The following is a 26,429-nucleotide window of genomic DNA, read 5'->3' on the forward strand; positions in this document are numbered from 1 at the left end:
TCCACTGCGTTTCTGAGCCTGGGTCCCCACGATGTTGACCATTGACTTGAGTCATTGACCTGCTGTGAAGCTTCTTCCACAGAAGTCCCACGCTTTTGCTTGCTGGTTGCAGTGTGGGACAGGCAGTGTAGTTTCAGAGCTGTCTTGCAATGTCAATACAACTACATTTCTGAGCTCTCCTCCCAAATCGCTTCAGCAATGTCAGGCGATGTCTCATCCAGTCTCATAAAATCAGTCTGAAATTTGCCTATTATTGTCAAATCAACAAAGGAGACAATTGCAGAAGCTTTTCTTGCTGGTTTCACCTGTATATTCAACACATGATGGCATAGTCAAGGCATAGCATACTTCCATACTTGTTCACGGAGCCAAACGAGAGATGCATTGTTTTTAGAGCTTCCATTTGTGTGAAAATGGAAGCTACTGTTAACATGCTTCTCTAATAACCCTCACGTACATCAGACGTCAGGATTTTCACTGAAAAATGACAAATAATTTCCAAACGGTATTGGCTGTGAACAGACCAAAATGTAACTCCTTTATCACTGTACATATTGCCATTGAAATCTTTAAGCACGATCATAATTTCAATCTCAATTACACTTCCTAGCGCTTGCATGAGCAGCATGCTAGTTGGCACTAGGAGGTGTAATCAATAATGATATCATGATCGCCAAGGAGACAATGTGAAAAAGTAGTTACATTTTGGTCTGTTCTCACCCAAAACCAACTGGATCACTTCAGAAGACATGGATTAAACCACTGGAGTCATATGGATTAATTTATGCAGACTTTATTTGCTTTTTGGATCTTTAAAGTTTTGGTCACCATTCACTTGCATTATATGGACCTACAGTGCTTAGATATTCTCCTAAACTTTTGTTTGAGTTCTGCAGAAGAAAGAAAGTGAGTTAAAAGAGGGTGCATAAATAAAGAGAGAATTTTCATTTTTGGGTGAACTATTCTTTTAAGTCAATACTTAACAGCTTGTGTCTATACATACATTTACTTCAAAAAATAAACCTACACTGAGAACTACTAAGTGGAGTAAAAAGAGGACAACTTGCTCAAGAGACCCATATATCAGTAATTTCATTATTTAATTTAATTAGTTCAAGTCAGACAAGCTATGCCAGTGAGAACGACAAGTCCTACCAGCTCTCCACCAATACATCCATGCCTATGATGCACATGTCTGGCAAGTAATCTGCCAGAATTTCTGCCATTATACGGCATGTGAGGCACCAGTTCCAGCTGTGATATTGCAGAGCCAGAACACCAGTGTGTCCATCTGTCCTGCTGGATGGCACAGTCTTTAGGCTGACTACTTCTTTCTCATTAAGAGGCATGTCCTTGCTGTGATGTGATTCTTTGGCATGTTAGCATGGATCTGTGTTTCTGTCTGTTGGTTTGTGTATGTCTGTAACTCTGTATCTGGTGATGAGGGTCAAGGTCGGTATCTGACCTTGTCTGGAAGTTGTCTGAAAGGCCCTTCATGGCACTTGTTATTTTTTGGAAAACATTTACAGCTTCTGGCACTCAGATGGCTGCAAACCAGCATGTAATGTAAGCTAAATGTTTGACTATCAGCACAATGTATGCAAAGTATTGTTGATGAATTGATTTGTTGATTCATTATTGATGGTGCTTGATACACCATTGATGCCCCATTATAATTTGTGAAGTTCTGAGGCCTTTTTAAAGGGTCCCAAATTAAATTAAGGAATATTTGAATGTTTGAAGACAGTGAAGTCTTCCAGTTTTTCTATGCTCATAGTTTAATAATATTCTTTGATTACCATTGTACTGTAATGTGATATTTTTGAAAAATGGCATCATACATCTAACATCTCCACAGAAGATTGAGGTTCATATTTATTTATCTTGAAAAGTCTCCTGTGACAATCAGCATCATTTCTTCAAACATTACTGTACAGTTAAGAGAACACTCAGTGCAATAAGACAATGAACATAGGCTTTCTACCTGTCACAGTGCACATTTTTTCATACAAAGAGATTGTACATTGTTACATTTCAAACTGCACCCTCTGGGCACAAGAGAGTGAATTTCAAACAATCATCTTTATTGTTGATCTGCATACAGTGTAGCTTGGCACACATACAAATGAACAGGCTACAATATCTCAGAACCTCCATGTTTTTGTGACTGTTTACCAAGTGCTCCCTCATTTAGGTGTTCTCTCCTTTACCTCTGACCTAGGATCAGATCAGTTCACTCTCAAACAATTTAAATTTCTCCCCCAAATCCAAAATGCTTATTAACTAGCTGCTGATGCACTATCCCTATACATTATACCTGACAGTTTTCTGTGACCTCTCACCGACCCAGTGTGACCCAGTTACAGTGAGAACCGGTCTGAAAGGCAACACTTTTTGTACAGGCATCAGATTCAAACAAGGACACCTAAGGGAAACATGAGGGAGGGTGGAGAATTTACTACAAGATCCAAGTACTTTGGCAATGCATATGTTGCATTGGTTGTGCAAATGACCACTTAAACTGATCTCAGAGGTAGAGGGAGACAGATGTGGTATCCAGTCAAGTACTGTATGGTTTGAGGATTGTGGAATTGCTGCTCTCTTGTGTACAGCCTCTTTGTTTATGCAGCCATAATCCCTGTTACCAGGCTATGCATCCATGGGTACTACATATTTACAATAGCTGAGAGCTATTGGTCATTGGTTTGTGTCGCTAATACAGGTATTTGTGTCTGAATTATCCAATCAATCTACTCCATTAACTTATGATAAAAAAATGGCACAGTCCTTCTATACAAGACCATTGCACAAAAAAACCTATCGTTTCATGTCACAATTATCAGTCCACGCTTCTTAAATAATGCTAAGAGGCAAAAAATACAACTTTGAAATTCCAGATTGTCATTAATCTCTGGGTGACCATCCTCGTTGTGCACTTTGGAGGATTTTCACTGGCACTTGCCAGCTATTGCCACAGACCCAAAGAGGAGGGAGTAGCCCCTCATTTTTACAGATCTTCATGCCATATACAGTATACACACAGATCAAATAAGGTCCAGTTAAAAAAGGTCCCTTCTTAAAGGAGCCCTTTTGTGTATCACACCGAAAACTGTTACCTCTTGCACTCTGTGCAATGACCTGCCCTTAAACCTGAAATACTTTCAGAAACCAACTACTTAAATGCCTACAGAAGCCAAAGACCAAAAAAAAAAAAGTATTATAAATATATTATAAATTAAGTCCTTCTTGAAGGACTATAAGAAATATTAATCTGTTTTATTACTTAATAAATACACATTCGAATAAATTGTCTACTAAGTGCGGAAAGGCAGCAAGAAGTAAGCTAGCCCTAGTCCAATCACCATAACATCCAGTATTACAATAGGCTTCATTCAGTGTGGCAAAATACCACAGAAACGTCATTTCCAGAGGTCTTGAAATAGAAAGGCAAGTAAAAACTATTGATGCAAAGGTACTGATTGTGTATTGTGAATTAAAAATAAATAAATAAATAAAGGTAGAAAAACAACAATTGCATTGGGCTAACTCTACATAAACTTTGCAAAGATATTCCATTTCATTTAGAAAATATCTATTGGTGCTTGGTCATTTAGGAATCACATTGAGTATAAAAATATTAGATATCGCCAATGATACGAAAACCACTTAAAAGCCAGCCTCTTAAATATTGCTATGGTGACCACATCCACCCATCCATCCTCTGGTCGGATCACACTCTGATTGGCTGCTTCAGCCCTGGATGATTAAAAAAGGGTGAAGCAGGATCCTATAATGCTCATAAGAGTTAAAAGTCAAATGGCTGTGTCCCAGAAGACAGTGGTCTGAGTGGGATAAGGGGGTGGCCCGTACTTTTTCGTCCCATTGGTTTTCCTCCAGCTGGGCATGTTAGGCAGGCTTTCTTTCTTGCATGGGCTACGGTCAGGAAGCCTCTGACGAGACCTTATCTCCCGACAGAGACGCTGTTTTCTCTCAATCATCTCCAGCATGGTGCTGTCACCAAATAACCATGGCATAGGGGGCATCTGTAAGACAAATGTAGAAACAGGTTTAAATCTTTCAAACAATAGGCTTCTGTAGGCATTTAAGTAGATGGTTTCTGAGAGAATGACACTTAAAAATCTTTGAATGTCTTTGCATTTTACACTGAGCACTCTATTTGGAAGACCTGTAAACCTACTTATTCATGCCATTATCTAATCAGCCAATCATGTGGCAGCAGTGCAATGCTTACAATTATGCAGATATGAGTCCACATTAACCATCAGTATGGGAAAAAATTTGATCTCAGTGATTTGGACCATGGCATGATTGTCGGTGACAGGCAGGCTGGTTTGAGTATTTCTGTAACTGCTGATCTACTGGAATTTTCACGCACAACAGTCTCTAAAGTTTACTCTGAATGGTGCCAAAAACAAAAAACATCCAGTGAGCGGCAGTTCTGTGGACAGAAATACCTTGTTGATGAGAGAAGTCAGTGGAGAATGGCCAGACTGGTTCGAGATGACAGAAAGGCTATGGAAACTCAGATAACTGCTCTGTACAATTGTGGTGAGCATAATAGCATCACAGAATGCACAACACGTCAAACCTTGAGGAGGATGGGCCACAACAGCAGAAGACCACATCGTATTAGGGCCATAGTTACCCATATCAAGTGCTCAGTGAATGCTCAAACCTTGCATTTTAACAACATACTGTATAGCGCAAACCGTTTTCAAGCAAAATATTTCACAAAAAATCTACAGAATGTGACATTTTAAAAACTAAAACATATTGTTCAATATTAAGATGAAAATATTCAGATATTTTCTGGTTTGTTTGTGTTAATTAATAAGCACAGTACCTGTTGGACATCAGGAGGCTGTCTTTGAGGTGTGCCTATTGGAGACGGTGTAACTAGTGTGGAGGTCCGACATGCCTTTGGAGCTGTCTTTAGGTCTGCAAATAAAGATTCAGCACATGTCAGCTTCTTCAGATGAACATGAAACATCAACTAACACATGCTTATACAAAAATGACATTGTCATTCATTTAGTTCTCATTGGCCTGAACTGCCCTTGCTGTTGTTGGTCTCCAGCATACAGTATGTTGTGGTTTGGATGCTGGTTCCAAGCATGGGATGGTAGTAGGTCTGCACGATTTGGACAGAAAGTCATTTTGCGACATTTGTCATTACATTGTAATGTTTTTACATGTTCAACTGCCAAAAGGCTACAGGGGTTTTCACACTTGAGTCATTTTAAAAATAACCAAACTGAGACCTTTTTTTTCAATTCACCCTTAAACAAATAAGTAAATAAACAGTGAAACAAATAAAAAAGTCTTGTTCATATTCAAATTGTACCCATACACCGTTTACCTGTTTTTGTCCATTTTGTGATAGGGTCTCAGCCCACAAATCATCATCATACATTTTTGAAACCCAGTCAACTAGAATATTAGGGATCCTCCAATAAGGATTTTAACATTCGATACCAATCTCCCATTTATTTTATTTTTTTCTTTTCATCTAATGATCATTTAACTTTTTATCAGCAGCTCAGTCAAAATTGTTTATATGTAAGCTTTCTGCTCAATGTCACTGAATTTCCCTGTTGGTAATACCATAGTTGTTACCTAGTTTTTGCTGTGAAAAATGCGGTTGGTTGGTTGAATACAGTATTTCTCAATCGATTTTACGCATTTCTCTAAGCTCAGGTCACTGCTCTCAATACAATTAACACAGCCATCTGAACACTTTTTAATTGTCCTAAACAGATTGTGCATTTTTCTTGATTTTCCTCATTTTCTTAAAACACTACTCTGATCTAAAATTCATGCTTTTAAAACAATTAACACAAACAACTAAATTAAAGTCATATACTCAAATGAACATGTTAGGTTGTCAAATGTCTTCATATTGATGTCTGATGTGTTAGTAATGCACACAGCAAAGACAAATTTCACACAACTGGCTTTGCTGTCTATAAAGAGGTCAGATATGAAATTTCAGAGCAAACAAACAATGTGGAAGAAGAAGGAAAAAGAAGAAGAAGAGGTACAAAATTAGGAGAGGTAGAGTGAGTAAAGGAAGAGAAAATAGGAGGAAGAAGGGATGAAAAAAGGGGAAGGATTTCTCAACTCTTTCAGGATCGAGCACTGCATTGAAAGAGTTGAGGAAAGATCAAATGGAGATGGTGTAATGATGGTGTGCAGAGAGAAATAGGACAGCGGGGTGGAAGAGTAAAGAAGGCACAGAAGAGGCTCAAATGATCTGATAGTTCCTCTAATTTATCATATTATGAATCACAGTCTCTCTGAGACACACAAAGTGTTCTACCTAATGTGAGCATATCTACAGTGACTTCAATCTCAACAAAATAGAAGAGGGAGTTATGCCATTATGCCAAAACTTTTATGTGACCAGACTATTTATTTAATTGATTTGCAGCCCTTTGAGATTTAATAATCGCACCAGGTCATATCACAATTTCAATTTTATTTTGATTAATTGTGCAGCCCAAAACGGTAGTATACTAGTGTCTGCACTGGCTTCTTAACTAGATTCATCAGCTAATTTTCAGATTTTCCATGATAGTGTGAAAATGAGGCAGAATGTCATAGTTACCATTTACTTTCATTGCATCTTTTTTCCATACAATAAAAGTGAATGGCGGCTGAGGCTAACATGCTATCTTATATCGCCTTTGGTGTACCATGATGGAAAGAAAGCCAGACAGGTTTGGAACAACATGGGTAAGTAAATGATGAAAAGTTTCATTGTAGGTTGAATTATCCCATTAACCAGCCTGGACCAACAAGCTGGTCTTTTCAACAGGGTTCTCATCCAATTTCTGTTCTTACCAGAGTTTGAGTTCCCTGACATTTTACGGGGACTCATGGAGGATCGTCCAGACCGGTTGGATGGTGCCATGGCTGAAGATCCAGACCTTGTGTCCCTTTCATGTTCTTTGGGTGATTCTGTGCTATCTTTCCCCTCATACCATGGTAAAGCATCATTTGTGTGAACTCCCCTATCTTTGCAGTCCCTTCTGGTCACTACATCATTGCCACTGCTGATCCTTTCCTTGGTCCACTGTCGGCTCTCTGCACTGTGGTTACTCTTCACCTTGTCCTTACCAGATTCCTTGTCATGCTTTCCACCATCTTTACTATCCTGTTGACATTCCGGCCCAGTTATACCCAGGTCCTTGCTTTCATGTCTCGGAGGCAGTTCCATCCCATAGCAAATTTTCTCCCTGCTGTCACGTCTGGTCTCTAGACCATTTCTTAGAAGTTCTTTACTGTCTTGTCTGGGCAAGAGATCCGGAGCATTACAGCCTCTGTCCTTACTGTCCCATCTGGGAAAAGGTTCTGCAGTGATGTAGCCCCTGTCTTTGCTATCCCGTCGAGTCATTGCCTCAGTGCTGCTGCCTCTATCTTTGCTATCTTGTCGAGGAGCATTCTCTGGACCGTTACACCCCCTGTCTTTGCCGTCCCTTCTGGTTAATGGTTCAACATTACCGTAGCCGCATTCCTTGCTGTCATGTCGAGATAAGGCTTCGATTCCATTCAGCTCTTTGTCTTTGCTCTCTCGCCGATGCGAAGTCTTTCCATTGCTGCTACGGTCTTTATCTCGCTTAGATTCTTTGCTGTGATGGCTCCTCTCCTTGTGCTCCCTTTTGGACTCAGAGCTGTGGCCCCTTCCCTTAGTTTCACCTAAATGAGAAAGACATTACAGATATTTTTGTGACTTTAAATGACTAGTCACACTCATGCTATTGCATTGTAAATGTTTTAATAGAAGTAATTGATCTTGGCCACTAGGTGTCACTTCGCTACTTTGGGATTCCTGGAGTGGTTTGTTGATGTATTGTGTTCCTCACTGTCTGTGGTATCAGTGCTTTAGGCAATTGTGACAGGTGTGGCACACGCCCAGAGAATTGTACAGGTGGGCTGCACAATATGTTCCACCCTAATCAAGGCAGATGTTAAGTGTGTTGTTGTTCCTACATTGCAACCCAATTTAAAAGCTTAATATAAACTGATATTTGTGCATTAGAACCAGCGTTGGGTGTAATCTGATTGCAAAGTAATTAAATACTGTAATCTAATTACTTTTAAAGTCAAAAAGTAGTTTGACAAATTACATTTTAAGTCCTTGGAATCAGATTACAGTTACTGACTTTCAGTTAGGGTAATTACTTTTCAGTGCATTACTTGGGTTTCACATGTATCTAGAATAACATTTTTAAAAGAAGTAAATCATTCAAATAATCTAATTACAATTTTAGAGAATAATTAATCATTTTTAGTGGATTAGTACTTTTTGAGTAACTCACGCAACAACACTGCTAAATTTGTATAATATTTTTTTGTGCAAACTATTACTGAGAGCGGTCATAATAGAACATCCCGTACTTAATGACTAATGATTGTTTTGTTAAATATACTGTACATTTGCTATAATGTTCTATTGTTGCTGCTGTTTTTGTAAAATACTCCAAAAACAAAGTCAAGCTTTGTTTTTGTTTTGTTTTTTGCACTTTTATACATTAACGTCACATTTTTAACAAGCCTTGTGTCTGTAGGATTAATCTCAACAATAAATATATCCTCTAAAAATAGCTGTCAAATTTTTGACTCATAGTACCATTAATTAATTGTTATTATTTAATGCCTGCCAATTCTAATGCCTCCTTGATTCTCTTCAATGACTGAGGTTTACACAGAGTGTTTCTGCGTACTGTGTGCCCAGTGCCAGTATTGTTTAAATGTGTGATAGGCCTGTCCTTTGCTCACAAGACCATCGATGAGTGGGTTCATATATAGGTCACACACTGTTTTCCATCAACAGCGAGGACAGATGATACCCCTGCCTCACCACAGCCAGAAACTGTGCAACCTCATTCACTGCATGAGACGACATACAAGTGCAGTCCAGGTGCAAAGGCCTCTAATAACCCATATGAAAATGTGCATATTGAACCATCACCATAACAAAAGATACCCGTTTCATGACAACCAGGTAAAGCCTAAAAGCCACATGACAACCAGGCAGCACCAACAAACTCTAATTAAACAAAATCAGGCTTTAGAAATGAGTAACCAGTTTTGGGCAGCAGCTAACTAAAAGTAGTAAAGCAGTTGTTAACTACATTGATTAGTAATGTGACAGTATTTCAGTTTCTTTTCTAGTAAAAAGCAGTGTAGGGTAAGTCACTCAAAAAGTAATCCACTACAAATGACTAATTACTTATATAAATATCTTCAGTGTAGTAAGTAATTTTTAAAAACTTCTTTTTATTCACTGTGTGCTGCTGAATAAAACCTGCATTTCTAGGAGCAGAAGCATCAAACTAAGACACTAATTAACACCAAGTTAAATTATAAGCTGAGGGAGCTTCCAGTCAAAAGGCTTAATTATTTGTATTTATTTATATATTTTTTTGGGGGGGGGGGTACATGTCTGTACAGGTAGTGCTGTGCTCACAGTGGCATCACTGCAATGGGGCTGCCGTGACCTGCATCGTGATTGGTCTTTAGCTCCTCTGAGGGAGACTCTGCAGGGAAATCCCCTCACCCCACCCCCTGTTACCAGGATGAGCGATCAACTGTGCATGTGTGCTACTTTATCTGTGGTCCTCTTTAAGATGAGCAGTAATATGCCTGTGCATTTTTTTGTGCAGTGATGTGGACCTCATCCTCAATAGAAGAAAATGATCTGATCTCAAAGCTAATCTGACCTTTTGTGAGAAGGATCTGCTATAGAGATACAGTGATAAACAACTGACAGTTCACATCTCATCAGTCATAAGTAATGACGGTCAACATGCAGACAGAGGGTGTGCAATCACAGTTTTGCCAAGCAGTTAGGTTCAGTGCATTAAAGGGATAGTTCACTTCTCTTTAGCATTCCTCTTTTAATCTTTTTAGTGATGCAAAACCAGGAAAAATTATTTATATATTTTTCTTTCTAAACTATATATATATAAAAAAGTAAACCACACAAAAACAGTTGGCTACAGAAGATCCCATTATCCTTCAGCAGGTGCAGATAATAAACTTAGAGTGTCCCACATAGTCAGTTAATTCACTTCAACTGTAATGGAAAATATTGTCAGTGAAAAACAGGCACTACTATAACTGCCACTACATACACCACTTATTGGGCCCCCTCGCTATTCAAAAAATGCTCTATGTTTTTATATTTATGATCTATAATCTAAATCTTTGACTGTGACTGAAGCAGCTTTTGGAGCATCCAGTGGTTAGGAACTGTTTACATATTAAAAGAAATGCACTGCAGTGGTTAATGCGTCAGCAGCAGGTCCAGGGACTCATACCAAGCGCTGTAGCCTTTTAATCTCAATGGATTAAATTTATGTTCTACGTCAGTCTGTTTGTAGTGTTCAGATTAAACCATTGTGCAGCGCATGCCAGAAGATCTTTGCCAAACACGAGAGAGAATGATCAACATCCTTTGATTAATAATAAGCATCTTTTTGCTGGTTTGAGTCATATCATGAATTGGAATTCTCTAATTTAACAAAGGAGGCAATTTTGCACTATAGAAATTTTTTGCACAAAATATGGTGTCTTTTTGTATTACTGACACCTTTGTGTAACATTGTAAAACATTTCACCCTACTAAAATTTATAAAACTAAGTGTAATTGCTGCCTTACATTTTTAAGTAAAATTAAATCACAATTGAAGTTGTTAGTACCTTTATGACTACTTTCAATTTAATTACTGATTAAGAAAATTGAAACACTGAAAGCTCTTAAGATTGACTGCAAATGATAGAAATTTTTGAAATATTTTAAATTGATTGAAACAAAGATGTTGTTAAAACATTTGTTACCATGAAAAGTGTGTGCAGGTTGCTATAATGGTGCACTATCCCAATACTAAAATAGTGACTGAAAAATATTATTCTAAGACTGACTGATTAGCATATATTTTATTGAAATAGTCGGTTAATGGTGTTATAGGTAGGTCCAGACAGAATCTGCTTACTTTTTAGCATTTTCTGCTTAACCTTTGATGGAAAATCTCTGGAAAATCTCAGGGATTTAAACACTGTAAAATCCATTCAGTTAATCTGAGAGTTCCCTCTTATTGATAGCTGAAAGCATCATGAAATTAGCCAAAAATATTTAATAAACAATGAAGTGTATAGCTTTATGAATGAGAGATGTCGTACCTGCAGAAATCTGCAGAATTGTCTGAGGAGTTCTGTGTAGTAATTTTTATTTTTAATAATAACAAATCATATTATTATTTGTTAGGACTGGCAAACTCTAAAAACAGACAGTCAGGCACTCACTCACCTTCTCCTGGCTCCTTGCTCTTCCTGCCACTAGTATTCTTTTTCAGCATGTTCCTGCCAGTGGTGAAAAGGTTTGTGAGCTCATCAAGTGGGCTAGTGGGCGTCCGTGAGCGTGTCATTGAGACATTCTGCATGGAGCCATGATGGCGTCCCCCTGGAACAGAATCCTGAGGTGGTGAGCACTTTCCATGAGGTGTGGCAGACGCGCTGCGAGGAAGGCCAGCTCCAGGGAATGGGCCATCAAAAGGTGGAGACCGCATGAGGCTGAGGGGCGTCAGGCAGCGGCCTATGCTGACAGGTGAGGGGCAGGCTGAGTAGCTGCGTTGATAACCATGTGAAGAGGGTGAGCTTTTATAAAGGGCACAGGGCAGTGGAGGCGCTGAGGATCTCCCCGACACTGTTAATGTAGGAGTGGCCGTTAGCTCCCTCTCAGCTCGTCTAAGGTGCGAGGTAGAAGCAGAGCCAGAAGTTTCTAAAGAGGATGAGGTTGGCGACTTGCCGTAAGGGGAATTTTCCAACATGGGCAGCTTTGTCATGTCTAGAGGGGTGAGTGGGGACTCGTCCGAGTTGGGCGAGCACTGAGCAGGGGCTGGAGGGAAAACTAGTAAAGGTGGCCTGTGGGACAACAGGTTGGGGAAAGGAGCAGGAATGTCACAAAGAGCCATGCTCAGAGGAGTCGTGCAACGGCTTAGAGAGGTGTGGCTATCAACCTCAGGTGGGAAGGGTGTGAAACATTGTGATCGACAGCTCACAAGATCCCAACGTGAGTCATACTCATCAAGGGCAGGGTACTTCATCTCTTCGTAGACGGCCTCACCCGGTTCATCGTCCAAAACACAAGGGGTTGTTTCTCGGCCGGCGTTCCCTGACATCTCAATATAGACAGGTTCATCTAGGTCTGAGTCCTGCTGTGGGCCCTGAGGCTGGGGAGGAGATGGAGCCTGGCTATCTCTTGTGTAGGGCATGGTGGGTAAACCTGTAGAGCCATGATTGCGAATGTAAGACTCGTCGAGGGAAGTGCTCAGTTGCGTGTTGGGATTCCTCATGGGCTTTGGTGGGGGAACTTTCCTGCAGTCCTCACTGCAGCCTTGTGTTCCTGAGTCAGCAAAAAACCATGAAGATATATGCATTAATATATTACAATAATAGTACTTGAGATGTTGGGTCATTCACACAAAGCTGAAAACAAGCTGACATTATCTTTCCCAAAACGCAAAAAAGTTGAGGTCGCACAAAGTTTGTGTTTGACAACATTGAGTAACCTAACCATGTCTTTGGTACACAGGGGAACTTGACATCTTTCAATTATTCAAATAACAGATGGTCCTGTTGCATGCTCTCTAACACCAACCCATTCATGCAAACACCAGTATGCAGTATTTAACAATATTTTATATGACATACAATAAAAACACTGAAGTACATTCAAATACACACATAGGCAAACACAATCTGGCTACTCCCTCAAAAGTGTACTCTCTCAAGTATGGATAGAAATCACCTGTGCAAATAAACTGCTTTACTGTTCCAACTGTACTCTGAGAATATAGATGATAAACTACCTTGATTTCAATGCTGAAGAAAGATAATATTTTATCATATCAACAAAACCTTTTTTCCACCCATAAAACGCATAAGCTTTAGGGGTGTGTAAAGAAGAGAGAAATGAGTAAAACTGCATTGCCCCAAGATTAAAGTCATTTTTCATGTGCTCTGAGTGAGTCAGAGAATCCCAATGTGCATGCCTGAGACAAAAAAAAAAAAAAGATTATATATGCGTTAATTCGGTTAAAGTTGAGAGTGGTGGATCTTGAGATCTGTTTCAGAGCCTATGAACATGCCCTTCCTTTTGCTCCCCTCCCTACAAGCGGATGTGTTTACCCTCGCCCCCTCTCCTCCAGGGTAACTAAATCTAGGTCAATCGCACCTCCTGAATGAATTGCTGCCTGGTCCCTCCCCCCACATCCCCTCAATCTCCCACTTCAACACGCAACTCTCCTTTCAATGAGGGACATCCCCCACTCTTTGGTGCTTATTGGATGAAGTCCTGTTGAGCTGGCAGCTAGCCCGTCACTCATTGGTTGCTGTTGTGATCTAACTTCCTGTCACCTCACTGACGATTGGCTGAGGCTGATGTCTGATGTTGGGATTGGTGGAGCAGCATGGGGTCTCTGTTTCTGTGGGCTGGTTGCCGTGGTATTGAGGAAGATCTGTGTGCACACTGTGATCCCTTCAAATTGTGATGAAAAGCAACTCTCACATCACGCTATATTACTGCAGAATCACATATTGACCAATACTATCACAGCCTGCATTTTAGATTTGATTCTTTACTTAACTTTCCTTGACTCCAATACAGTGCAGAGACTGCTTTGTTTGTGTCTCTATATGAGTAAACATCATAAACATCATACTCTTATTTTAATGTGCATGAAAACGCATTAATGTAATAATATGAATCAAATACTCATTTTAACATCAGCTTCAAAACAAACACAAAAAACAGACCCAAAGCCAACACTACAGCTTTGGGAATTTATTTATTTATTAATCTTTCTAAAAAAAAAATACAAAAATACAAAAAAGCACAGAGCGTAGAATTTATTTGCAGAATGGTGAAAATGGGGTAAATGGATATGGAAATGTTGTGAAAAGATGCACTGATAGTGAATGGTGACTGGGGCTAAATTTCTGTCTCTCCTTTTGTGTTCCACAGAAGAAAGAATGTCATAATGGTTTAGAATGATATCATAATTTGTAAATAATTATAGAACTTTCATTTTTGGGTGAACTTTTCCCTTAATGTGTCAAAGCATGTGCTTTAACTTTTAGGCCATGATTCCAACTGCGCACAGCTCATTTATTATCAGCTAATTAGTTATGAAAAGACAACAAAAAGCTAGGAAAGGATTGGTAATGCCTCATTTTTGTACTGCTCAAACAACGTAACCCTTTCTCTGAGCCATATCAACATCTAACTTGGGAGTCTGTTAAAGTTTAAACATCGTGTACAGTCTTGTTTGTGCTCAGTCCAACTAAACCTGCACATAATTTGACTATGCAAATTTATGACACTATTGTTGACTCAGGTGTGTTTGGGTTTATGTGAAATAATAAACAGGGCTCTGTACTTAGTATTTAATATGTATTTTTAAGTAAATATGTAATTTCACTGAACAGAAGATAATTTTATATTAAATGAAATGTAACGTGAAGCTTGTCCTCCATGCTTTAGCATCTTACCATCACATCTGTCTGAGTGCTCGCCTTTACAGCTGGTCGGACTGAGGTCCACAGCTTCAGAAGAGATACTGAGTTTGGTGTTGGGGTCCCGCCGTGGTTTGGGTGGGGGCAGTTTGCGGGATGTAGGGCTGCCCTCCTCTTCCCCTCCCCCCACAGAGTGCAGGGACTGTGAACGAACTGCGAAACCAATGTTGCAGGGGGGCTGGTGCTGGTGAGGGGACACGTGTTCCACAGGGGCCGGCATGGAGCCTATTCGTAGGTGCTTACCCTCGGTGACCACCTCCTCCCCCCTGACAAGAGACCACACACAGAGAAAAAAAAACTGTTTATGAATTGAAGCTGCATTGGGTGATGTAGCCTATTAAATAATTCATGAGAGGCCATGGAAAAATAACTGAGATGCACAGCCCACCAGTGGAGTAATGCTTTTATGAAACAACGGCAACAGGAATATGACACCAATGTTCACTAAACAGTCATTTATTATTCACATTAATCACAATAAACAATTCTTCCAACAAGTAATATAATGGTTACTATAACTGTAGGCGATAATGTAGATATAAAGGCCTGGCACATTATTACAGAATTAAAATCAGATTTCAGATTTGGATAAATAAATATGTTTAAACTTTTGGTTTATATTCATGCTTTTAATATATATATATATATATATATATATATATACTTAAAAAAATGTAATCTTTGCTCAGACTGATGTAAGGTAATTCTGGAGAAAAAAAGATTAATAAAATTAATAGCAATATATAATAATATACATTACAGCAAGCACAAAGTATGTGGGATGTTATTGGTGATTAAACAGCATATGTTCACACAGAGGTACACTTTTAATGAATGTCTTGAAAATACATCCTAAAGCAACATCCAAAAAATTATTTTCCAGCAAAAATGTGGATCATATAAACAGCATAAAGGATGAAGAGGGCTAATGAATATTACAGTATCTGTAGATCCATAAATCAATATTGAGTGCTGTTTGTGATCACTCTAATAATGAGTTCCGTAATTAAGGTATTCATCTGAATGAATTGCTTATTAAGAGCTATTGATTTCTGTTTTACACCCCATCAGACTTGTAATGACACAGTAAAAGACCCCCAACGTAGCACAAACAGATTTTTTAGAGCTTTACATAGAGCCCTTGTCATTCTCAATTATTTTTATTAATGTTTTGAGTTAAAAACATTTTAACATGATCAAGCTTGAATGAATAAGAAATTAAAAATGTTGAGGCATTCTTTTACTTGAAGGAATATAGACTTAAATCCAACATGGCTAAGTTTTTCAGGATTTGATTGTGACGCAATAACAATAATAATATGACATCATGCTCTACTGTATATAGACTGAACTGTAAAATATCCCTGATCTTTAGTCATACATCTACATTTTTAAACTATGCTTGCTATTTACTCCCTATCTCTCTACTGCACTGTGTCTGTATCCCTGATTATCTCCTTTGGTTCTTTTGATGTAAAAGATGAAAGGTCTTCACTGCTCTCTCTCTCTCTCTCTCTCTCTCTCTCTCTCTCTCTCTCTCTCTCTCTCTCTTTCTCTCTCTCTGTCCCCCTAAAGAGTTCTGTCTCACAAACGAGAGTGATTTCACCATCAGTTTGTTTGAGTCTTAGATGCAAGTGCTGTTTGTGTTGGCTTAAAAGTGCTTACTTTTATTACCTGAGCATGTGCATGTGTTTGTGTTACTTGTAACTCCTGCACACACAGCTGCTAAACAGCAGGAGTCTGGAGAGAAGGGTTCATTGGTCAGGGGCATAACTTTGCCTAGCAACAGGGTACCCACGGTAACCAGACATAAAATCTGCCACTTCTGCTTCGTACAACCAGTCCCCTCACACACTCACAACAGGGTCCAAACATACACGCATGACAGATCAGGCATTAAGCTTTCAATAGGAAGAGGAGTGGTGATGTTGGAGCAGCTGTCTGCGCTGCGTGTGCCTACTCCTGCCCGCCACAGACACATTTCCCACTGTGAAAGTTTTTCTCAATCACTTTGGCTCAATTCTCGAATGACAATAATTTCTTTCAAAACAATACGTTTAAATCTCTGAACAATTTGTTTCTTGTTCACGCCAGATTTGAATTTCATATTAATTTAAGCAAATTGCACGTGTTTTGGCACATGTGTGCAAAAGAGTAAGTACAATTGTCTACAATTTGCACAATAACTTTAAATTGCACATGTCTTGCTGATCAAAAGTTGATTTTGAGTGAAATTGGCATACTCTTCACAACTTCTAAACATTCTTTCATCGTGTGAGCCATCACATGCAAAATTATCCATTCAGTTATCAAAATCTGTCAGACATACATTCATATTCTATAAATATTTATGACATGGAATGTTTGTGATGTCTGCTAACTCTCTAGTCAGACCAAAGGTTTTTTGCATGGATGTCATTTTTGCATGACAATTTTCTTACAATTACATGTAAGAAATGTGTCAAAAATGGACATGCAAATCTGAATTTTCTGTTACAAGTAACACATTTCTACAAAAATAAATTTACTGCATACATACAAATGTGCATATCCTTTTTCTGTGTACCACAGTATTGTACAGTATTGACTTTTCCCAGTAAACTTTTACCTACGGTTGAAATCGTTATCTAAAAAGCTCAGTGTGATACACAATAGCATTCAGCAAGACAAAACTGACATTCTTGGATAGTACAGTAAGCAGTCAGTGTCAACAAAAACATAGAACAAAAATGAAATTGTATATAACAAACATTTCCAGGGTTGACTGCCATGGTGAAAAAACATCTAAACATTTTGGCCAGTACGGCTCACAAGATAACAAAAAAAGATTCATTTAGATGGCATTGGCCAATTTACTGACTCAATATCTAGGTTTTGAAGCATGAATTAAATGCTTTGGGTGAGTTACTACATTTTGCAGACATGCAATAGAGTTGTGATATGCCATAAAACAGGTGTGACAGTTGAACTTACAGTTTGGAGAATGCGATTGAGAAAAACTGATAAAATCGAAATAAAATTGTACTGTAAATGCTCTTTAGGACAAATCACATGGTAATTTTAAAGGTAGAGTGTGTAATATTTTCAAGATTAAAATATTTTCTCCTGTCCCAGCTTAATGTGAATAGACAACTATAATTAAGCAAATTGGCTTGATTTCAGCTTTGGTTTTTAAGTTTTCAATTTATGATTTCCTGCTCCAGAATATTGTGTGACATGGATTGGAGCAGTGTATTATTTATAAGATTTCCCTTGCCCAGTAATAGAGTAAGGGTCATTAAAAATGGTGCATTGAAGCCATGGACTATATTTGTTATGCAGGAGCTTTAGGTCAAATTCCACTTTTTCAAGTATTGATTAAAAAAAAATATTATTCATATTAATATGGCAAGTACAGAATAATGTATGAATAGAATAAAACACTATTTTGCTGTCCTGCATGCTATTATTTAAGCCATGTCATTTCCATTAATTTCTGTTTTTCAGTGTTTACGGCATAGTTGTTGTATGCAAATTAGCACGTGAGACTGTGTATGGGCAGATTTTCCCAGAGACAGTGTTAAAGCTCCAACAGAATGCCAGAGAATGATGGAAGACCTGCCTCACTCATACCTATAAAGCAATCTGATTGGTTGATGGCTTCTCCAGCTGTCACCAGGCAGAACACATCTCCTGCAAGCACGCTCTTCACACTTAATCTCTTTTTAACAGATTTTTTCTCTCTCTCCCTCTCTTCCTTTCTCTCTTCCCTTCTCTCTTCCCATCAGTTCCTGTAAAAATGGGTCGTCTCATTGACCCACTTATATTCCTCATGAAAAATCAAACTAGTCTTTTTTTCTAGCCCTCATCCTCCAGCCACTGAGTATGAATATTTTATATGAGCAACAGCTGATTTACAAACCAGGAGTAGACCAAAATCACAACCTAAAAACCCTTCAACATCAGCCCAAAAATGTGATATGTGGTCACATCTGCTGATAAGTTCTAAGAAACTTCAAGTAGCTACAAAAGCAAGAGTCTAACTTTATAGTTTATTTTGGTTCAAGTGTCCTATGTTAATCAGGGCCTCATTCAAGACTTGGTTTTCTCAAACCTGTATATCCCATACAGTGAACTATGACTAGGACCACAAATAACCATAAAATTAAATTTTTAGGCACAATAGAAGCTGGAAACCTTAAAAATCTTAGATGTCAAAGTAACCTAAAGTAGGATGAATTATGGTAATCTAGGACTACTAAACCCTGATGTGAACATTTCTTGCTTAATCACCAGCAACTCTATGTTAACATTACCATATTATAGCTCTGAAATGTCTCATTTGTTGTTCTGAAGTATTGGGGTGACAACCACAGTAAAGTGTAGAGCTTGTTTGGTGAAAACAAAGTCACAAATTACCCTTATTCAACCTACTGGATGCACCACAATCATAGTTCACTCATGTAGATATCATAAGAGCCCATTGTTTCAGAGTAAAGCATAAATCATTCAAATCTGCACTGCTGAACAAATGAAGAAAAATGTCTGCTGTGCATGTTATGCCTTGCGGTCGTGGAGTATTACTATCAGTCGGCATTCCTCGTAAGCACAAACTTACATCATGGCATAGCTAAAATAAATGGTTTAGGGACTTTCAGCCTAAGCCAAAGTGTGAAAGATGACTCTGAGAGCATTTGGCAAGTATTGCACTTAGAAGCCAATGCCAAATGTGATCAATATAATCTATGCCAACAGGTCTGGGGTAGCACTCAACAGTAAATTGCCCACTGACACAATTACAGCTGTGTTGATGTTAGAGAGGCCACTGATTTGAAGTGTCAAAATCCATTTGATGCCTTTGCTGATGACTAAAATCACTTTTAAATGGCTGAAATTACATTATGCTGAAAAGCTAGACTTTACCTAATGTCTTTTAAAAACATTGTGTGAAACTGATATAAATGTAAGCACTGGAAAAATAATATAGAGGAACATTACCCAAACCCCACCCCACTTTTTTTTATCACAAAATCTTTTTTACTTTTAATATCCCTCCCAAGGACAAAAGAAGTCTTTAACGAGTCAAAAAATGTCAAACAAATTATCAACTTCCACATGTAAAAGGGGAAATGGTCTCTCTTGCTATCTATAACATGGCACTATGCCATTGCCAGAGGGACTCAGTGCGAGGGAGCACCACAAGGAACCACATTAGGGTTTGTTTCCTTATGTGGTTGTCATTTGCATATATGTGGAAGGAGTGTGCGCCAATGAGGGTGTGAGTGATTAAATGCTCATATGTGTCATATGGCCTTACAGTGAGCAAATCAGTATGTGCAACCACTTACTTTAAATGTGCTTTAGCTTTGTATGCATGCATGGGAAACCATTTGTATCTACAGTATGTATTGTAAATGTATCTCTCTTGAACCTCTTACCTTTTAATGGCTTCTTCCTGCTTTCGCTTCTTGTCGTTTTTCTCCTGAAAGTTAAACCTGTTTTTCTCATTCCACAAGTCGATGTTCTGCGTGACCAATCTGTTATATGCTCTTAGTCCACAGTCTTCAACATACTGCAAAAAGTTCAGAGAATACCCCTCTTTGCAGCTAATCATTGCTCACAGGCATTCCAACAGGTCATTCTGAAAGAAAAACATATTTAAATTTCAGCTAAGTACTGTTTTTTATGTTATGTATTGATAGCGGTTGTTAATTATGTACAAAACATTTTCAAGTTATACAAGACTGTTAAAAAAGTAAATCAAGCACTCAGGGTCTTAATAGTGCTTCATCAAACTGTTGATTTCTATCCCATTCGTAACCCTTGCTAGAATCAAGATAATTATGTGATAATGATATGCTTAGAATGGTTTCATTATTCATTATTCATATACAATGCTATTTCAATGGCTTATTGTGTAAATAAACAAGTATTCTGGGTCAATGAGGTTCTCCCACCATCAGCAAATGCAGATAGATAGCTCAGCTCTAAGCCTCAGATGCAGATATACAAAGTGATTGTTTATTAGGTTGTGTGAGCTGTAGTATTGTTTTCAGCCTGGTTCTCACAGAAAACAGGCCAGTGCATTTCCCAGCCTGGATTATAAAGTGTACAGTAGCAGGACACTGGCTAGTGGTCTATTTGTGCTTGAATTAATGAGTCATGATATGTTTACACAGACTGTATTCTTTCAGCTTGAGTAACCATATTTGTCTACAGAATATATTTATATATGTTTGCGAGTGCGAATGTGGAAGTGCACACAAAATCATGTTGATGCAGCAGTGCAGTGTGTGTGTGTGTGTAGTCTTTTGCCTTGTACATCTGCAGAAGTCTAGGAGAAGGAGAAGACCGCACTCTGTCTTATGTAGGTCAGTATTTTCAGAGCAATCCAAGAATCTGGGCATGCTTGTTTACGTGTGAGGGGCAGTATGTGGGCGTGTGTGTTAGAAAGGGGGGTGGGGGAGGTCTTAGAGCACTCAGATGGGTGTTGCACTTCCATCTCAGAGACCCAACACCATTGCTCTGCATCCTCTGCATCCGAGCATCTCCAGTTGATCTCTAAGCAACGACGAGAGCAGGTTTTGTTTGTGTGAGAGTTAATATCGGTAAACATTCTTATATTTTATTTAATCTTGGCACAATAAACTACTATTGGGCTTTTTGAGTTAGTCAGAAGGAATTTTGTACTACTTAACAGTCCTAGTTACAGTTTAGTGCTTCAAGTATGCATGTGTGCTATTGCTGTTAATGGTTGGGTGGACTGGTATGTTCCTAAGCATTAGAAACCCTCTCTTATTATCCTTTAATTTGGCTGGACTGTGTTAATTCATGATTTGCAATGTCCTGCACACTCTTTGTTTCTTTTTCTTTGTTTGTTTTCTTTTATCATGGTCTTCCAATATCTCATCTCATGTCCTTCACTTGACATTTCCTGCTACAGTTGGCCCTCTTGGGAGAGATGACCCCATTTTCTAAAACTGAAGCAAGTGATGCACAATACATGCATCTAGGTTACAGGGAGACATCTAGACACCAACTTCAATAAACAACAAAAAAGTTAAGGCCAAGGTGCAAGATCAAGTCACTGAAATGTAAGCCAACTGTACTTATATGTGAGTGTGGAATGGTGGTGGAACCTCATCAGAAGATTATATTTTATCCAGTAATATGAAAGAGGTTGTTTCATGTAGATACATTTGCGATTGATTATGTTGCAAGGTGAAATTGATGAGATAGCTGAAATGAGAGTTAAATACTTACAGAGGAACTAGTAGTCCCTGCAGGATATGGTGTGAACCAGTTCAGGTGCATCCATTAGAAGCGTGACTGATATCCTGAGATTGCAATTCTACTCCTGCAGGAACGTTTCAGGCCATTTTAAAGTCGCACTCTAGTCTGAAAACACTAATTCCTAGGTTCCATGTGCAGAGAGGCTGAGAAAATGCAGCCGTGACAGTAGTTGCCTGCAGCTCCTTGTAGCCAAAGAACCTTGAGCCCCCTGAGTCTGTGCAACATTTAACTCCCGTCCAAAAGATGCTCTACTCTTCATCTGTTCATACTACACCCACTAGAGCGCAACAACATTACAGGTACAACCGGAGAAAAGTATCCTCCTTGATCCCCCTCCACACATGCACTTTTAAAAGTCTTGCTACAGCACAAAGCATAGAGTCATTGAGTCTTCCAAGATGAACCACATACACTCACAAAAAACCTTCCGAAGTGAATCCTTGTTTTTCATGAAGGATGTACTTGAGCGTAAACTATTCTGGGTATCTCTCGGCAGCGCTGGTTCTTGGATTTAAGGCTCCACTGTGAGTGGCTGCCACAGCAGATTAACTCAGGATTCAAAACACAAAGAACACGCCTCCACCCTCCTCCTCTTTTCTCTCCCTCCCACTTGCATGCACTCGCTCACACCGTTTCCCGCTTTCAGTACCAAGGACAGCTCCTCTGCAGCTTTGCTTTTGTTGGTGGGCTGTAGTAAAAGGGGCAGGAAAACATGTGTCAGTCATGGCACAGTGGGCGGATGGGTGGAGAGCCTAGCCCGATCGTGACTGCCAGGGTGTGACCTTGTTAGACTCAGCCCCTTGGCTCTGCAACTGTGAGCACCACTCCCTGTTTGCTTAATCAGTAAACAACACTGTAAGAGAGCCAACTGCCAAACCCATAATCAACATTCACACTTCAATGTGAACTTTATGGTTTGTTTATAGATTTATAAGTGGGTTTTTATGTGAAAATGTAAAAGCAGCATTTACCTCTACTTAATAATTTCTTTAAAATACATGCTTAGCTTTTAATTACAATATTATATGTATGGCTTTTTCTGGCAGTGTAAAAACTGGAAAAACAAGAAAAAAAGCGCAATGGCAATGCATTAAAGAGTTAAAGATTTGGCATGTTTGAGATTTGTTTATATGATTAATGCGATCGCAGGGGCTAGTTCAAATGGATTATCACTGTCGACACAAAGGGATGAGGGACAGCGATCTGTTGTTTTGCTCAAGCCCCCCTCTCCCCCTCCCCTCACTTTCCCCTCCCTGCCTCCCTCAGTCTCCGTGTATGTAACTGAACTCACACCCAAAACAGACAGGGAAACTATGCACAAGCATGAAAATCATCAGTATACTTACAGTCATCTCCTTGCAGAGAGACATGAAACAGCTTACAGGCCCTCTAGAGCCCATCTATGGACCAAACCTCTCAGTAGTCTCACATGCTTTGCTTGGCAAACACAAAAGACAGTAGTTCATCTATTCAAAGCTGCTCACAAAGGCCAGCATGACCTCTCAACACTGGCTTTGTGTTAAGGTCAAAAGAACAGTTTAGAGTCATTGATGCAGAATCAATAACAAGCAGTAGCTGTTCATGTAATTCATTTGGATGAGGGTGAAGACAGCTCAGACCACAGCGCTCATTTTTCCAGAAGTCTGATAAAGCCCTTAACTAGATTTGAGGGTGGTTAAAGTGTTGAGCCCTTGAGTTGCTGTCAGGTGATTAATGAGGACATGGAGTGATGGACTGGTTTTTCTGACTCCGGGTTGTAAGAGTCAGGATAAAGCAGGCCAGTGAATGTGTGAAGGCCATTTTAAAGATGACAGGCCCTCATTAAAGTTTCACTCCACCTCATTTCCACATCCATGCCTCACCAACAAAAGTGGGACACCAGTCTGATACGTTTTAAATTTGATCAGATCTGAAAACTCGCGCACACACTTTTTATTAGGACATTTTCAATTCTATGAATACATTTTCACCTTACTTCAAATGCCTAAAGGTTATAATCAAGCACCTGTTTAAACAATTAAGGTGCCTATAAATTTTAAATATCGTTCAGACACAACAAACCACCCCAGTAACACTTACATTTACATTTATGCATTTGGCAGACGCTTTTATCCAAAGCGACTTACAGTGCACTTATTAAAGAGACAATCCCCCCGGAGCAACCTGGAGTTAAGTGCCTTGCTCAAGGGCCCAACAGTGGCATCTTGGTGGTGCTGGGGCTTGAACCCCCCCGACCTTCTGGTCAGTAACCCTGAGCCTCAACCACTGAGCCACCACTGCCACTTAGCACATGTAGATGTGAATTTACACCCCTCCCCCTGTGACAAGCTCACACATACAGAGAAGAGTGTTAGGAGTAATACAGAAGTGAAAATTGGGGTCTGGGGTTCCACATTCCTTTAAACAAGTGTCTGATTGAGGATTTAGCCTGCTGTAAGTCCATATATAAGCAAGAACACCTACTGGGGTTTCGTCTTGCAGACCAGTTGGTTCAAGTCTGCCTGGTCTAAAGCAGGTCTGCAGTTTTAACCTTTTTTTTTTATTTTTTTTAGCTTTGCACACCTGAGAATTAGCATTATATGCCAACCCAGAACCACCAGGGGCTCTGTTAAAATGACTAGTGATCTATGATGCATGTGATGCAGAGTGATCATGCAGAAAACAGTAAGAGACAAAATGTGAGCATGAAGGAGTGCTCTATTGTTCTGACTCCTATGGCCTCACGTGAAGATGCCTGCCTTGTGTCATGTGCCTATAAATACTTAATCACTAAGAGCAATTTGTTGAACACCCTCCCTCACTCCACCACACACACACACACAGAGAGAGAGACACACACACACACTCTGACCATAACATAGATATGTGATATTTCTAAACCCTTCGATTACCAGTTGATATTTCTAAACCATTAATTAACTTCAACAGTTGTCTCTTGATTCTTCATATATTATTATAGGGGAGACCGGGGCTAGTTGTCAAATGGGGAAGTTGTCATAAAGGCTATATATCAGCAACCATAAGGTTTTGAATCTTAATTAAATTCCTCAAAAGGTTGTTTTGTCCAGCAGCGTTTTTGTATAATGGTTTCAACACCTAGTTCAAACGTGTCTTAAATTAGGATAATTGTTTGTGAATTATATCCAATAGTATAGTAATTTTGTAATTTTTTTTGTAACAAAAAAACACTCTGATATATAATAAGCAAGGGTCAGCTATATAATGAAGGTAGATTTTATACATTTAGAAAGACTATTGAGAGTGAATTGCATTGTTCATAAATGTCGGTTTGGGGTAGGTTGTTACATATTTTTTTTATGTTGTTATTTTAAACAATTCAAAAATATCTGTAGACAAAAACAATAGTTTTGTATTTTGTATGATACCCTCTATTTTTTTTTTTTTTTTTTTTTTTGCCATTAATTACTTTGTGTTTCATATTTGTTTTACTGTTTTAATATTGCTGAAAACCATAAATAGTTGTGTAATTTATGAAGCACTAGCGCCACCGAAAGGAATTGCAAATATAAACAGCTTTAAACAGCATTCTGAATAAGACCACACTGGGGGTCAAAACAAACAGTGATTATTATTATTATAAAAAATATATATAATTATAAAGCCACAGCATTTACAGTTTTGATGGAAATTAACCTATGAATGGCTTACTTATAGTTGTCTCTGCATATTAAGCTGGGATAGGAGAAAGTACTTCAAAACTGAACAGGTCACACACATTAAAGCTTTAAATGCAGTTTAATGGCAGTTTACCATTGTGCCAGCTTACCCCATATACGCTAAATGAACTGTATCTTATTTCCTGGGCAATAACTGTGGATAAGTTCAATAGCTTTTTTGCAAGGCATGAAGCTTTGTGTCTTTACAGACTTTTGACTTTCAAAAATAGAAAATGCCCTGACAAATATTCACTGAATTTAGAGTGTGACAACTTTCTTCTGTGTCCCCTACTTATATTGATTATACTGGGCTGCACAGAAAACGAGCAGGAAAAGAACAGCAAAAGAAAAAAACGTTTGTGGTTTACCACTTAACCACTGCATACATCATGAATAGACTAAGAGATGCTTTAGCTCCACCTGCTGTACATAGTTGAAGTATGGTCATAACTCATAATACACTGTAGTATAGTGGAAGTAATAACAAAAGGTATCCTGTGGTACAGAGAAATATGCAAAAAAATATTATGCCTAGTTATGTCAAACACTGTTAGAAAAAATATTTACGAAGCATTATACTTGCATATACAGTGCCTTCCAAGAATATTCAGAAGGTTTCTACAAATCCCAAATGGGAAATAGAATGGGGTAAAACAGGCATCTCAGTCATTCTTTTTAATGGTAGGTCAGATGCTGAATTCTCTTAGGTATGTCATTGATTGCAGTTTCAGTTCTAATCCAAGCATGAATAGGTACAGTGAGAGCATTTAGCATAATTTTAAAATGATTAATCTCTTGCCTTAGTTTAACAACTCCAATGTGGCATAGTCTGGTTGTCTTTAAAAATCATCAAAGTGCCAGTCACACATCACCAAGGTA

General features: G+C 38.8%; 1 protein-coding gene across 1 annotated transcript; it reads right to left on the reverse strand.

Moving 5' to 3' along the window:
- Positions 1–1,812: 1,812 nt before the first annotated feature.
- On the reverse strand, positions 1,813–22,429 carry LOC127649436 (neuronal tyrosine-phosphorylated phosphoinositide-3-kinase adapter 2-like). The gene is made up of 7 exons (XM_052134519.1): positions 21,844–22,429; positions 20,019–20,221; positions 14,578–14,867; positions 11,336–12,430; positions 6,865–7,719; positions 4,865–4,959; positions 1,813–4,043 (listed from the first exon to the last, which is right to left on the reverse strand). Exons 2-7 carry the CDS (start codon positions 20,192–20,194, stop codon positions 3,813–3,815), a joined length of 2,742 nt encoding a protein of 913 aa, XP_051990479.1. The 5' UTR covers positions 20,195–20,221; positions 21,844–22,429; the 3' UTR covers positions 1,813–3,812.
- Between the last annotated feature and the right edge of the window lie 4,000 nt (positions 22,430–26,429).

Source organism: Xyrauchen texanus, chromosome 9 (assembly GCF_025860055.1).
Source record: "Xyrauchen texanus isolate HMW12.3.18 chromosome 9, RBS_HiC_50CHRs, whole genome shotgun sequence".
In the NCBI taxonomy this organism is placed as follows: Eukaryota; Metazoa; Chordata; class Actinopteri; order Cypriniformes; family Catostomidae; genus Xyrauchen; species Xyrauchen texanus.